Raw genomic sequence first — 14517 nt, forward strand, 5'->3', positions numbered from 1 at the left:
TTTCATTCTGTATATTTTGTACCTATATGTGTGAAATTCTTATTCTTTATAATATAATTTGAGTGCTCTAGATGTGCAATCATATTGTCCAAATATAATGAGAACTTCACTGTCTTTCCTATTTTATATCTGTTAATTTCCCTTTGAATACTTGGTCTTGGGCTAATACCTCAAGAACCATATTAAATGATAATGATAATGAGTATCATCTATTTGGAACTTTGGTGAAATTGCTTCTAGAATTCCTCCATTAAGCATGATGCTGACTTTTAAGTTGAGATAGTTATGTTGTATTATGATCAAGAGGGAGCTGTCTTCTCATTTTCTTGAGTTTTATTAAGAATGTATATTGAGGGGCTTCCATGATTGTCCAGTGGCTAAGACTCTGTGTTCCCAATGCAGGGGACCAGAGTTCGATCCCTGGTCAGTGAACTGCATCCTGCATGCTGCCCTCGGATTGTAGCTAAGACTCAGTGCAGTCAAATAAATAATTTTTTTTTAATTAAGAAAAGAAAAAGGATGTAAAGAATGTATGTTGAATTTTATCAAATGCCTTTTCAGACTTTATAAAGAAAATCATTAGGATTTTTTTCCTCCTTAAATCTATTATTATAGGTGAATAAACTTTCTGAAGCTTAATCATGCTTTTATTCTGGAAATGTACTACATTGTCATTTTTATAGTATAATTGACATATGACATTATATTTGTTTCAAGTGTACAACATAATGATTTGATATTTGTGTATATTGCAAAATGATCACCACAATAATTCTAGTTAACATTGGCAGCAAATATTAGTTACAAAAATTTTTTTAAAGATCTATTCTCTTAGCAACTTTAAATATGCAATACATATTATTAGTAGTCACATGTTATATATCACATACCCATGACTTAACTATTTTATAATTAGAAGTTTGTACCTTTTGACTCCCTTCATCCATTTCTCTCACTCCCCAACCCTATGTCTGGCAACCACTTGTCTGTCACTGTATCTATAAACTTGGTTTGGTGGCTGTTGTTTTAAATTCCATATATAAATGAGATCATATGGTATCTGTCTTTGTGTGACTTATTTCACTTAGGTCCATCCATGTTGTCACAAATGGCAATATTTCTTTCTTTTTTTTTATGTCTGAAGAATATTCCATTGTGTGTGTATACTATAACATCTTTATCCATTCATCTATTTATTTATTTTTTGGTTGTGCTCGGTCTTTGTTGCTGCGTGGGCTTTTCTCTAGTTGCGGTGAGCAGGGGCTACTCTTTAATTGCAGTTGCCGGCTTCTTATTGTGGTCCTTCTCTTATTGCAGAGCACAGGCTCCAGGCACCTGGGCTTCAGTAGTGGCAGCACATGGGCTCAATAGTTGGTGCTCCCAGCTCTAGAGCACAGGCTCAATAGTTGTGGTGATGAACTTAGATGCTCCTGGGCATGTGGGATCTTCCAGGACTAGGGGTCAAGTCTGTGTCTCCTGCATTTGCCAGCATATTCTTTACCACTGAGCCACCAAGAAAGCCCTCCATTCACCTGTTGATAGACACTTAAATTGTTTCCATGTCTTGGCTATTGAAAATAATGCTGCAACAAACATGAGGGTGCAGATATCTTTTTGAATTAGTGTTACTGTTTGCTTCAGATAAATACCCAAAAGTGGTATTGCTGGATCATGTGGTAGTTCTTTTTTTAATTTTTTGAGGAACCTCCATCCTGTTTTCCATAGTGGTTACACCAGTTTACATTCACATCAACAGGGCACGAGTTCTTTTTTCTCCACGTCCTCACTAACATTTGTTCTTTCTTTCCTTTTTGATAACAGCCATTCTAACAGGTATAAGATGATATCTCATTATGGTTTGCATTTGCATTTCCCTGATGATTAGTAATATTAAGCATCTTTCATATACCTGTTGTCTCATCCTCTTCTTATAAGGATGCCAGTGTTACTGGCATTAGGGTTACTGGATTAGGGTCCCACTCTTATGACCCCATCTAACCTAAGTTAAGGCTTAGGGCTTCCCTGGTGGCTCATTCAGTAAAGAATTTGCCTGCAATGCAGGAGACCTGGGTTTGACCCCTTGGGAAGATCCCCTGGAGGAGGGCATGGCAATCCACTCCAGTATTCTTGCCTGGAGAATCCCCATGGACAGAGGAACCTGGAAGGCTACAGTCCATGGGGTCACAGAGAGTCGGACATGACTGAGCATCTTTCACTCACTCAGCCTTAGTTAGCTTCTTAAAGGTCCTATCTTCAAAGTCACATTGAAGGCTAGAGCTTCAACCTATGAATTTGGGAGCCACAAAATTCAGCCTTATTAATAAGCTGGTGAACTTGAATTTGGAAGATAGGGGCTCCAGTACTGACTTTTCCTGAACCTAATTAAATGCTTTTGGGTGGCAAGTCCATTATCCTCTAGGAGCCTCAACTTCATTTCTAACATGTGGCCAGTTTTACAGGACTGTGGAGAAGCTGAAAGGAGATCATGGCTGGAGGACATTTCATGGACTATAAGTTCCTACACAATAATAATGATTTAACTGTTTCTTCTATTAATATATCATCTTGCAGTAATTGATTTAAAATCCATTGTATCATTCAATATATATGCCAGGAATCATTGTTATTATTACCACATGACTTCCTAAAGGGAACTGTGTTTATAATTCGTACCCTCTCTTGCAGGAAAGGTTCTAGGCAGCACATGATGAAAACACTGATGTATGAGAGGGCATTACCTGTCACTTCTCACAGAGGCTGCAGAAAAGGCCCAGGAAGCTGTTGATGAAATGAATGACCACCAGGAGAATCTGGAGGAGGCTGATGCACAGAAGGGTGGAGAAGAAGCACACGTGCCAAATGACAGCTTTAGAAGGCTCCAGGCAGACAGAGTTCCAGAGTGGATGGTCATACAAATAATTCCTGTCCCAAAAAATAAGGAGACCAGGGGTTGGAATAAGTAAGAAAAGTCCAAGCAACCTCAATTGAAACCTGGGTTCACCCTCAGCTCAGGTCATAGGATTAGACTTTTGAGGGTGACTCTTTTTGTATTTGCAATTTTCTAAGAATCAGAGAAGCAGGATGCTAGAGTGCATGACCAAAAGGGATTTGTAGCCCACGTGTGTGCCTTTCTCTTTCCGAAAAACTGCAAATCCAAGTTTCCATCCATTTACCTGTTATGCAGGTCTTTGAATGGGTAACCATGTTTCCAAGCCTGTGTCTGATTGAAGGGTGAGACATCAAACATGCAAAAAGGACCATCTTTCAGGGCTACTCCAGAAGTGATAAAGCAAATCAAGGCTCCAAGCAAAGCCAGGCCACTTGACAACAGAGCAATAAGCATCTACACAAGGAGAGAGGAAACAGTGAGCCTGAGATGGGGTCATGACTCGGTGACTAGGTGACTTGTGGTGCGATCTGGACAAGTCTCACTTCTCTGGTTCTCAGGTTTTCCCCAGTCATGAGGATAATTCTACCCACAGAACCTCCTTGAAAACATAACCAAGGTAGGGTTGGTTGACAAGGAATCACTGAGGAGAGCCAGGAAGGGGTGGGAAAGAAGGAACAGAAGTGGGAAGGGGGAAACACTGGCACCTTGACCAGGCAGCAAGCTCAGCCTAACTCAACAGGCTCTTCAGAGCTTCTCAGCAGATTGGCATCAAAAACTTGTACACTCAGACTGCAGTCATTTAGTCTCTGGCTTAAAAGGTCAGACTGGTTATCCAAGCCCCAGTCCAACCCTTTTAAGGGAAAGCTATATTTTTTCAAAAGTTCCAAGCTGCCATCCATGATTCCTCTTTTTCTCAAATCAAGGAAGGAAGGAAGGAAGAAGGAGAAGAAGAAAGGAAAGGAGGGAGGGAGGGAGACAGAGACAGACGGGGAGACCAAGTCAGAGATTACACTCTGAAATGACTTGAGTTCTGTCATTGTACTTTTCTAGTCTGTGCACCACTCATTTCCCTCCCAAAAGATAGCGACGTGTTTATTTCCTTGGCAGGATTCTAACTTCCAAATTGGTTTCTTTCTCAGAGTACGAGATTTGTTTTTCACCTTCCAAAAGAACATATTTTAAAAGTTTAAATAAAACATATACACACACACACACATATATATATACATACACAGAAACCATATATAGTTTTTATATAGAATCATAGAGTCATTTTCCCACTGTCAAGCTGGTTTAAAACCCAGGAGGGGCCAAAGAAAGATGCATAGTAAGTTTTGACTCTTAAAAGATTCAAGATGAATTAGTCTGACATAAGCCTAGGATGGTGGTTCTGGAAATATGGTCCCTGTTCCAGCAACATCACATCACCTGGAAACTTGTTAGAAATGCAAATTCTCCCCACAACCCAGTCCCATGGAGTCAGAAACTCTCGGGGTAGGGGGTGCCAGCAATCTGTGTTTTAGCACAGCCTGCAGGGATTCTGATGCACGCATTCAAGTCTGAGGGCCGCTTGCCTAGGAGAAAACCAGACATGACTGAGAACAGATAGTGAATGAGATATGTGGGTGTTTATATTTAATTCTTTAACAGGTAATTCTAAATCAGCGGGGTTCCCAACATGTGGGTTGTAGATATCAAAGCAGACTGTAGACTTACTGTAAAAAGGACACAGATTCATGTGTCTGAGGCTGAATGAGCAATACACCGTATACACTTACGTACTGAGATATTTCAAGTATATATAGATGCTGCTGTAATTAATAAAGTGCACATTTATTCTGGGCCTCAGTTTCATTTTCTGTGAAACGGAGACATTAGACTAGAATCTAGTCATCAGATCTCTGGAGAAACTTTCAGCTCTAAAAAGAAAAAAATAGCCAGGAAATTTTCTATCAATGACACATGACTACAAAGAACATAATTCATGTCCATATTGTTCAACAGGCTAAAACTATAAGAACAGCTCATGTATAACTGAATCACTTTGCTGTACTGTAGAAATTAACAGGACATTGTAAATAACCATACTTCAATAAAATAAATTTTAAAAGAACAGTTCCCCACAAATGTGTTCATTAACACTCCCTGGAATAGGTTCTCTCATTTTAACAGAAGGACCTCAGGTTCAGAAACCTTGCCCAAGAGCTTAGGGCTTTTAAGAAGTATGGTCAGGACTTGACTTCATACCCCAAAACTCAAATTGCCTCATCACTCTGCCTCTAAAGTTGTAGAATGTGGGGACATTCTGGCTCTTAGAAGAGTAGAATTGGGTTCTTACCCTTCGGCAGGGCCCGATCTTACTGAAGCAGCCATATCTCCAGCCCATCAGGGAGATCAGGGTAGCTGCAGTGAGAACCTGGAAGAAGAGGGAGTTTGTTAAGATGAGATTAGGTAATTTACATCTCTAACTGCCACCTAAGGCTGTTGAAACAGAGTGGTTGGACATCTCACATGGACTTAGTTATCCTGTATTTCCCAGAGGGTTTGGCTTTGACTGTCAGGACACAATTTTGACTGACTAGCCTGATGTGATTCTATGGACAGCAGCGTTCACACCCAGCCTGCCTAGTCCAAAATCCAGCAAACTTTGATCAGCCTTCCTAGGGTCTTCTATCCCTTGGAGTTGCTATAGATTCACAGTCAGTTTGTTAGTTCAAACTTGTTTTCAGGAAATTACAAAACTCCTTCCCTCACCCTGACTTTGTTTCTCCACCCCTGGGGGACACTTTGGGAATTCACACTCAGGGAACCCTGGACACTTACCATGAGGCCTCCTCCCCAGAGCCCAGAGCCCAGCATGGCATGCCTGCCAATGAGGCCCCTCAACAGGTAGGTCACATTCCAGTTAGGAAACAGGAGCAGTGTGTTGGCCACAGCAGCAAACAGGGCTGTAGTCCCAAGGCTCAGCCCCAGAATGCGGGAACAGGTCCGTGAGCATGCCATCACACAGGGAGAGGACAGTGTCCTGGAACCAATGGAAGGAGGGTCATGTAGCTCAGTTACTGGGACTGACAGGTAGGGGAAACCCCCAGAGCACAGGGCGGGGTGTCATCCTCTTGCTTTAAAAGTTGTCATTTTCAAGGTGTCCATTGTCACAACTTCCATTCAACACTGTACAGGGGATCTTTTCCAGTGCAATAAGAAAATAAAAAGCAGCAAAAGCCACAGATACAAAAGAAGTAAGAATGTCATTAGTCACAGGTAACATGATTATCTGCATGGAAAATTATAAGGAATCTATTAAAAAGTTACTAGAAAGAATAGGTGAGTTTAACAAGGTTACCAAATAAAAAATTAAATATATAAAAATCAATTGTATTTCTATATATAAGCAATGATAAATTATAAAATTTAAAAGAATATTTATAATAGCATAAAATATTAATAGAAAATACAGATAAATTTAACAAAATCTGTGCAAGACCTGTACACTAAAAATTATAAAACATTGCTGAGAAAAAGAAAATCCAAATAAATGCAAAGATAAACATGCTCATGAATCAAAAGACTCAATATCAATGCAACCTCAGTCAAAATCCTACTAGAGTTTTGTTGTAGAAATTGGCAAGCTGAATCTAAGTTTACATGGAAAAGCAAAGAACCGAGATTTTTCAAAACAATTTTGAAAAGAAGAACAAAGTGGGAGGACTTATGTGATTTTAAGACAAATAAAGCTGCAGTAACTCCTCAGTGAAGTAATGGTGTATACAGACATATGGACCACTGGGACAGACTGGAGAATTCAGAAATAGAGTTATATATATACAATCAAATGATTTTTGAAAAAGATATTTTAGTAGGAAAAGGAGAATCTCTTCAACAAATGATCCTGGAACAATCCATATGTAAAACAAAAATATGTATTTTGCCTATTACTGGTAACCTTATTCAACATTTAACTTGAAATGGACCATGGATCTAAAATCTAATACAAATTTTCTTTTAAAAATGGAGAAAATCATTGGGATTTTGGATTAGATAAAGATTTATTAGAATACAAAAAATACAAGCTATAAAAAGTGAAAAACAACTTCAAAATTAAAAACTTTTGCTCTTCAAAACTACCATTCAGGGGAGTTCCCTAGTGGCCTAGTGGTTAAGGATTCTGAGCTTTCACTTCTGGAGCCTGGGTTCAATCCCTGATCAGGGTACTGAGATTCCTCCACAAGTCATGCGGCATGGCCAAAAATCCCCCCAAAACAAAAACACAATAAGCTGCTGATACATGCAACAAAATGGATGAGTCTCCAAGGCATAAAGCTAAATGAATGAAGCCAGAAAACTACTCACTCTATGATTCTGTGTATATGAACTTCTAGAAAAGGCAGAACTATAGTCTAGTGATGGGATCAGTGGTTGCCAGGTGCTGGGAATAGAAGAGGGGATTAATATAAGGGACACAAGGAAACTTTTTGAGGTGATAGAAATGTTCTAAATCCAGATTCTGGTGAATACCACAACTACATATATTGACAAAACTCACCAAATTACTCTTAAAATTTGTGAATTTTATATTTTAATTATATATCAATAAAATTGATTAAAAATTAAAAGTTTGTGTCCAGATAGGTTGAAAAATGCCTCCTCCACACCGATACTTTTAGCCATTTCTCCCTTTTAAATTTTCGCTGATCTGTGAACTTTTTATGTATATGAATTAGAATAGGACTAGTATTTGGTAGACTCAGGTCAGTGTGAATCTGAAAAAACCTATACCATGACATCTCCAAGAAGTGGTTTGTTGCCACTTTGCAATTCAGTTACATGTCTGTCTCAACTTAAGGCTCTTGACACTCCTCTCCTAACAGACCAGCTTTGCCCATAATCAGAAAATACGTGTGGATCAGAGCCTCCACCCCAATCTCTCTTTTACATATAAACATATAACTAAATATATAATATTTCAGAGTTAAAGAATTAAGCATAATGTATATATTTGCCCTTACTAGTTGTGTGGAATAATTGAACAACATCCATGTAAACACAACTGGTTTACAAAATGGATCCTTACCACTAAGAAATATTACTATCATCTTCCAGTACTCCTTCCCAGTACTCCTTCCTGGGAAGGACTACCCTAAATTTTAATTTTATCATACCTTTTTAAAAATGGTTTTACAAATTATGAACTTAATTAAAAACAAACAAACCACCTTAATTAGCCTAGGATTTTTTATTTGTCCAGACTTCATCTTTTACAGAGACTGGTGTCAGACACAGCATTGAGAAGTCCATTTGGGTGGGGCGCGAAGGGGTGGGGTGCTCTTGTGCTGTCGGCCCCCACCTCCCACATTCCCCAGCCTCCGCAGTCCTTGGTGATCTTTTACTTCCCCTAATCTCAGAGCACAAACACCTCAGCAGCTCCTCCCAGCAGGGAATTTCCTGATGCAATTGCTAATATTTTAGTGGGATGAGTTGTCTTCACCATGTGCCCTCTGCACTGGGTTTTTCTTCTAGAGAAAAAGTTATTTTCTCACGGTGAGTAAAATAACTTGTCCCTGATGAAAGCAAGTTCAGATCTGTGGAGGCGGGGCACACGTTGGAGCAGATGGGGGTAGGATAAGGAGGAACAGTGGCCTTTCCCCTGAGAATCAAGGGGCCTAGAGGGAAGGGGAGGCACCAGGGATCAGGAGGGATGGCGTGTCCCTTCCCCGACCCCTGTCCCCCAGCGGAGAACCAAGGAGCCATCTTTTCCTGAAGTAGTCCTCCAAGCCGATATGGTACCGGCTGTTTCCTCCCTAGGATTGTAGTCAGGAGACAGGGCGCCTGTAAGGTAACAACTCCTCACCCCCAACAGTGTGTGATGCAGCCTCCAGCTGGGCTCTTAGGGCATGTCTCCAATCCAGGGTTGAACTAACCAATCCAGGCTGTTAGCAAATTAACCTACACACCTCCCAGATGACTGACATTTTGTTAGGGGCCCAAGAAAGGACTGGTGTGTGGCTGGACTTGGAGGCATACTCTCTGGCTGGGAGAAACTTCTGTTCAGGAATGCCTTCAGCTGCCTTTGAATCATTCCACCTATGAGTAAGGCCTGTCTAGACACAGATCACTGACATGGACAGGCCCTAATCTCTTCTATGGACTTTTTTCCAATCTGGAGTTTTAGAAGGGAAACTAGGGCCTTCCCTAGTGGTCCAATGGCTAAGACCTTGCGCTACCAATGCAGGGGGCCCAGGTTCCATCTCTGGTCAGAGAACTAGACCCCACAGGCCAACTGAAAAGATCCCTCCTGCCACAAGGAAGATCAAAGGTACCACATGCTGCAACTAAGACCCGGTGCAGCTAAATAAATAAATAAGGGAAAGGAAAAGACATGAACATGCAGAGGAAAACTAAATTGAGCATGGCCTTTGGGATGAGTGGGATTCAGAGGATCCTGGCTGTCCTACTTCTCTGCTAAAAGCACTCGTGCTGCTGCTGCATCTCGCAGGGCAGTGGCTCAGTTTGAATTTCACTTCCTCCCCGACTTTGTTCCTCTAGAAATCACAATATTTTTAGAAATGCTTCCACAAATGTGAGCCAGGAGATTAGGAAAGAGTTTGGCTAATTTGATATGTGAAGAGACAAGCCGGGTCATAAGGTAAAACTTTACAACCAGGCTTTAGGGGAGGCCCTGATCTAAGTTGAGATCTGGGGTAAGTGAACAAACAACTCATTAGCTAGATGTCTGGGTAACAGTTTTAAGTGATCAGCTAAGTCTTAAGGCGATGGTACCCCACTCCAGTACTCTTGACTAGAAAATCCCATGGATGGAGGAGCCTGGTAGGCTGAAGTCCATGGGGTCACGAAGAGTTGGACACGACTGAGCGACTTCCCTTTCACTTTTCACTTTCATGCATTGGAGAAGGAAATGGCAACCCACTCCAGTGTTCTTGCCTGGACAATCCCAGGGACGGGGGAGCCTGGTGGGCTGCCGTCTATGGGGTCACACAGAGTTGGACTCGACTGAAGCAACTTAGCAGCAGCAGCAGCAAGTCATATAGAAGAGCTTGTAAATTCTATGTGTCTCTAGATCTACCTCACTTATTACTTAGCCAGCCTTTTTATCATTCTTTCATCAAAATATTATATTAAGTGACCACTGTCTGCCAAGGCACTATTCACTCTGGTGAACCAGAGACAACCTCTTCTCTTGAGGAACTTAAAGTCTGGTGGGGACACTAACCAGGCAATGAGCAAGTACTGAGCCATGGACTTCAGCCTACCAGGCTCCTCCATCCATGGGATTTTCCAGGCAAGAGTACTGGAGTGGGTTGCCATTGCCTTCTCCGGAGTACTGAGCAGAACTGTCCAATTGAAGGTGTGATGGGAGCACCAGAGGATCGCCTAATCCTGCCTGCAGAAGCATGCAGAGCCTCCTGGAGGAAGTGCTATCCAAGCTAAAACTTAACAAGGTATTAGATGGGCAAAGTTTGGAAGGGAAAAGTATTCTAAGCATGTGTAAACGTTTGAAGTTGATAGACTGAGGCAAAGAGATGTTAAATTGCCTGAAGTCACACAGAGCTCAGCGGCTGAGGCAGGTATCCTCTGGATTAGAAGTTTGTGCTCTTAAAAGCTAGACCAAACTATTAGCTGGCCATCCCCTCACTGGGCCCTTTCCTTTCTGCTTACCTGCTTCCAGTGGCAAGAATCAGGATGAGAGACAGAGAACCTGGAAAAGGGCTCCGTGTTCAGAGTGGGCTTAAACTCCTGTGGCCTCAGCTGGGACTCCTGCAGGGCTGGACTGCAGGCTGTTCTTTCCGGACTCCTACAAAGGGCCAGGGCGGCACTGTTTATATGCAGAGGTCACTCAGGCGGGTGCATGGTGTGGAGACATGCCCCCACAACACTGCCTACAGATCTCCATCAAGGAAGCTCTCCTCTTCTGAAGAGCCCTCTCCTGATGACCCACCCTCTGCTCATTTTCATGTGACACTAAGAAAGGAACCAGGAGGCATGGCCTCGTGAGTAAAATGCCTTATGAGTCAGAGGATGGTACCCATGAGAAATATCTTAACCTCCCTTCTCTCCCAAGCGGCAACAGTGTTTCACACACTATCTGCACATATGTGTTTCACTCTCTGCAAAGTTTGGGCTCTTTGAAAAAAACAGCACCAAGCAGGGCAACCATTTTTTTCCTTATCACCTCCCTTACTTTGCTCTTCGCTGTGCTTTTTGATAGCTTTTTAACTTTCTAACTTTCAAGCTCCAGGCCACCATCATCTTGTACCACCATTTTAATAGTAGAGTGTTTGCTATTAGATAAGCCATTGGATTCAGAACAGAAATACCTTCTAAAATCTGAATGATATCTGACAGTCTGCCATCAAATCATTCTAATTGCCGAACTATGAAATGTTCTGGTAGCTCAGCACCTGCAATGCAGGAGACCCGTTTGATCCCTGGCTTGGGAAGATCCCCTAGAGAAGGGATAAGCTACCGACTCTGGTTGTCTTGGGCTTCCCTGGTGGCTCAGATGGTAAAGAATATGCCTACAATGCGGGAGACCTGGGTTTGATCCCTGGGTTGGGAAGATTCCCTGGAGAAGGGAACGGCTACCCACTCCAGTATTCTTGCCTGGAGAATTCCATGGACAGAAGAGCCTGGCGGGCTACAGTCCGTGGGTTCCCAAAGAGTCGGACAGGACTGAATAACTTTCACTTTCTTTCATGAAATGTTCTAACAGATACTGTATGTAAAATCCTTTTGCTGAAATCCAAGAAAATGAGAGGGCTTGCATCTTATGCTGTGAGAGGAATCTTGCCTCTTATTTCTCAAAATAAACTTGTGAGGTAGGTATCATTTTGTAAATGAGAAACTGAAGCCCAGATTATTACTGAGGCTCAATGAACTATGCAAGTTCACATAGCTAATAGGTATTTGTAGCAGAAATTGAAACCCAGATCTCTTAGATGCCAAAGCACTTTAGCATTGCCTCCAAGAAGCTAGTTGGAATTTGGGTTGGGGGAAAACAATCTCAAATATCAATGTGTGGGGCTGTAGAGTGTAGTTAGATGACATAGGATCATTTCCCCAAACTCACTCACTGTTACTCTGAGCAAGTCGAATTCCTCTGGGCTATAATCTCTTCATATGCATGATGAAGCTAATCTAATACTTATTTTACTTGCTTTAAGTCTGTTGTAAAGATCTAATGAGATAGTTTGTGAATGTGTTTTATAAGGTGAATAATGTTTGTTCTTAATATAAAGCTTTTTGAGTCCTCAGCCTAGTATCTTCTATCAAAATTCAATTCTCTGGGTGACATAAGAATTCACTTGGGCTCTAAATGATTCCCTTTTATCATGAAAATGGAAACTGGATCCTATTTAATGAACTTTCCCAGAGTGGTTTACCAGCTTTTGTGTCAGGCACATATACATCTGCATGCACAGAAATTTCATAGAAAGCATAGAAAGCTTATATACAGTTTAAAGGAGCCTTAATAACATAATTTTCCTTCTCATACATAAGAACACCAAGGGTTTCTTATGTATGTTTTTATGTTTCTCATAAAAACACCAAGGGTTTTTTCAGTATTGTTTTCATCATTAGTAGAATCTCTGTGCAGTTACTCCAGCCAGTGCATGAATTCATTCATTAATCAAGCGATTCCTGAGTTCCTACTGTGTTCTAAGCTTTATGCTAGATTCTGAGTCTACAGAGCAGAGTAAGATACAGCAGCAGCCCCTGCCCTCATGAATCTCAACTGTGGGGGAAGAGGCATATAAATAGCATAGGTAAGTAAAAATGAAGTGGAAAGTGGCAAAGATTTTTTAAACAGGACATGAAAAGCAGGGCCCATAAAGAAAAAGACTGATAAATGGAACTTAAAATCTTAAGAACCACTTTTCAAAACACATTGTGAGAGTGAAAAAGCAAACTACAGGTAGGAAAAAACATTCACAATATATATGACAAACGCCTCATGCCTGGAATTATAAAGAACTCCTACAAACCAGTGAAGACAAAAACCAGTAAAAACTGGGCAAATGACTTGAGCACACACTTCTCAAAAAGGATCACCAAATGGCCAATTAGTATATGAAAAGCTCTAACTCATTAAGAAAAGGCAAATTAAAACCACAATGGATACTACCAAACATCTACTGGAATGGCTTGAATTAAAAACATTGGTAAGAATGTGAAGCAATTGGAATGCAACATTGCCAGTGGGAGTGTAAATTAGTATGACCACTTCGGTTAACTGTTTGGCAATATCATTTACCAAATGAAATATTCACCTACACTGTGACATAGCTATTCCCATTTTAGGTATTCCCCAGCAAAGGAAAATGCTGGAATTTGACTTTAACACCTTAAAGAGCTAAACACAGTTTGGGTTGGTGAAGGCAGTTTAAGTCTTTGTGACAAATAATTCAATGATTAATCTTATGAACAAGACCCTTCTTTTAGAAACTATATACTTGCTATAAACAATTATACTAAGGCCAGCTTAGGTCGAATTCTTCATTCCCTTTTGGTAAGACCTCTATGGTCACAGAGGCCTGGTCACTGCTGTGACAGAACTAAACATTATCTTTTTGCAGATATGTTAATGATATTAGAAGTTGGCTCTATTAGAGGCACAGCTACTAATTATCACTTGGTTGGTGATACTTCTACGGGGAAGCAAATGGGAATCCAGGGAGGGCACAAATTAATGGGGCCTGGGTGGGAAAACTATTTGCCTAATGCCATAAAAGGCTTCCCAAGGCTGAAAGGCTTTCAAAAACAGAATAGATGTTCCATCTTCGACTGGAGGTGGGATTTGAGCAAGGAATAATGGAAGTTGAGAAGATGGAATTCACTGGTAGAAGGGAAAAGGAAAAGATGATTACAATCAGGCCAGTCTTTCCCAAACAAGAGTGACAGACTCATCAGCTTCCTTGTGTGGGTTTCAGCCTCAACTGACAGCTGACTAAATAAGGAAGCACATTTTCCTTAATTGGAGAGAAAAAAAAAAGGAAGATAAAAAATGTTGAAAGAGTTGCCATTTATACCAGTTCACTGAAGAGGAAGTTTGGGATTTTTTTCCTTTTTCATTAGTATAAAAATATAACAAATACTCAAATTAAGCTTCCATCTCCAACATCACACTGAAACTATTCTTAGTCTTCAATGACTCCTTGTCTATTGAACACTTGACCCTAGACAGAATTAGACATAGTTGGTGACTAGATGCTTCTTGAACGTTCTCACTCTTGGCTCTCTTGACAGCTCACTCTGGTGTTTCTCCTCCTTCACAGGTCACACCTCCTAGACTGGGCCTCTTCATGTTGGTAATCTCCAGGCCTCAGTTCTGGACCATCTTCTCTTTCTCCCTAGTGACCTCATTCTTTCTCATGGCTCTAAACTCCATCTGTAACACTGATGATTTCTAAAATCTCTTAGGTTCAGTTCACCTCTCCTCCAAGCATCAGAATCATGTGTTCAACATGCTGTACTACACCTGCACTTGGAAGTGCCGCAGTGAACACATCCAAAATGATTTTTCCACTACATCTGCTTGATCCACCAGTCTGTCTGTCTCAGGAATGACATCACTACCTACCTACTGCCTCAAACTTGCCATCCTTGATTTC

General features: G+C 41.0%; 1 protein-coding gene across 2 annotated transcripts in view; it reads right to left on the reverse strand.

Annotated features, from left to right (window-relative positions):
- TM4SF19 (transmembrane 4 L six family member 19) overlaps positions 1–11060 on the reverse strand; it is a 22046-nt gene extending 10986 nt beyond the window's left edge. Inside the window, exons 1-6 of one of the 2 annotated variants that reach the window (XM_010834336.1) lie at positions 10565–11060; positions 5714–5915; positions 5229–5306; positions 3174–3343; positions 2739–2922; positions 1496–1532 (exon numbers count right to left, since the gene is read on the reverse strand). In XM_010834336.1, coding sequence (XP_010832638.1) covers positions 2742–2922; positions 3174–3343; positions 5229–5306; positions 5714–5893 — 609 coding nt within the window. In that variant the 5' untranslated portion in view covers positions 5894–5915; positions 10565–11060 and the 3' untranslated portion in view covers positions 1496–1532; positions 2739–2741. Of the gene's footprint in view, positions 1–1495; positions 1533–2738; positions 2923–3173; positions 3344–5228; positions 5307–5713; positions 5916–10564 lie in introns of those variants that run through there. The other variant, XM_010834335.1, reaches the window with a different exon arrangement.
- Positions 11061–14517: the final 3457 nt, after the last annotated feature.

The sequence above is a fragment of the Bison bison genome, unplaced genomic scaffold (assembly GCF_000754665.1).
Source record: "Bison bison bison isolate TAMUID 2011002044 unplaced genomic scaffold, Bison_UMD1.0 scf7180017864032, whole genome shotgun sequence".
Lineage (NCBI taxonomy): Eukaryota > Metazoa > Chordata > Mammalia > Artiodactyla > Bovidae > Bison > Bison bison.